The sequence below is a fragment of the Limulus polyphemus genome, unplaced genomic scaffold (genome assembly GCF_000517525.1).
Source record: "Limulus polyphemus unplaced genomic scaffold, Limulus_polyphemus-2.1.2 Scaffold4081, whole genome shotgun sequence".
NCBI lineage: Eukaryota > Metazoa > Arthropoda > Merostomata > Xiphosura > Limulidae > Limulus > Limulus polyphemus.
In genome coordinates, this window is record NW_013669691.1 from 33395 (window position 1) to 34956 (window position 1562).

Genomic DNA, 1562 nt, shown 5'->3' on the forward strand with positions numbered 1-1562 from the left:
GTAACAGTAGAATAGAGCTTTTTGTAGAATAAATGAGTGAACGATGAAATCTGTAACAGAATTCTGTACAATTTTAATGCATTTATAATCATATTAAATAAGGTCAGCTTGATGTGCTCGAAAAAGTTTAAATTATAAAACCAAATCCCATCATTTAGAGATAATGGCAGTGTGTGAAAATTGCTTTTTACAAAATGTTGAAAATATTCCGTGAAGCGTTAAGGAATGTCTATAATATTAACGTCTGATTTTAATGGTGTTAAGAAATTCAACAAAATAATCAAGTGCTTAGTGTTAATTTTATGAAGTAAACCATTGTACTCAGTATTAAAGTTTCTAAGACTATTGAAAAGAGTCAGAAAGTGATTACTTAAGCTATTTTATTTGTATCGATTACTACTTGCACGCCTATGACTAGAGAACTGATGAGGTTACCTTCTTAATTGAACAACTATACTAGTTCACGAGCATTTGGTGAGACATTTTCAGTTGCTTTCTTTTCCTTCTCGATAAAACTTTCTGCAAGTTGTGTACATGATTTTAACAAACTTCGAAAGTTTCCCTTGACGATAATATTGTTGTAGTAGTTTCTATTGTTGGGGAGAGAGAGAGTCCGTTGAATTATTTGGTAAAAAAGAAGAATCTAAAGCCCAGTTTACTTAATGATAACTAAAGTGTTTTATCTCTTCGACTACAAGTTCTACAGTTTTACTTTTACATAAACCACCGAATGTTTACCTAATAATAGGCCAAATTTAATAATTCCATTTACTGGTTAATTTTCTCCTACGTATGATACTTCTCGTATCTCTATTACTGTGTTGCCAACACAACTAATAAGTTACATATGTAGTTGATGCAAATTAGAGACTAGATTCACTGACTAACAAACTCACAATCTCAACAATACACTCTTGTTCGTTTGTTGAATTTCGCGCAAAAACTAGGGCGATGTCTTAAAAATATACATTATTTTTCAACCACGAACCGACTTATGAAATTATACCAGTAATCATGTTCAGAAGCTTTAGAAACAACTAAAACCATAATGTTAATTTTCAGTATTTGTTTATTTACACATTGTAAGCATACAAATGTGCATTTCATGACACAGTATTTTTGTGGGTACAACCCATGTTTTCTAGGCATTACATTGGATCCAGATTTCGCATGTGTAACTGTCCTCCAGGATATGAAGGAACACGGTGCGAGAAAAGAGTTAAAGAAGATCCATTCATCAGCAAGGAATACTTCGATGAAGGTACGGACAGTTAAATTTGACCTTACACATACAAAAAACAGGCTAAAAAGCATTTAGTACAGCAAAAAAACAAAAAAAAACACTCAGGCTCTTTAATTAACATTCTTGAAAAATCATTATCAAATATGTCTCAAAAAGACATTTAACAAATGAATCTGCTTGGTGCCAAAGTTGACACGTGCATATGTATCGGAACATTTTCAATGACGTCTTTATTTATAAGAAAGTATATATTCTCTAGCATTCAATGTCATTTTAAGCCTATAATACTTTAATTTTAGTCAGGGTTCTGTTGTTTTTT

At 31.5% G+C, this 1562-nt stretch overlaps 1 protein-coding gene across 1 annotated transcript in view; it reads left to right on the top strand.

Annotated features, from left to right (window-relative positions):
• Window positions 1-1275, top strand: part of LOC106470552 (fibropellin-3-like) — an 18217-nt gene extending 16942 nt beyond the window's left edge. The window contains exon 2 of the mRNA XM_022399159.1: window positions 1146-1275. Within this exon, the coding sequence (XP_022254867.1) occupies window positions 1146-1275 (130 nt within the window). The remainder of the gene's footprint in view (window positions 1-1145) is intronic.
• Window positions 1276-1562: the final 287 nt, after the last annotated feature.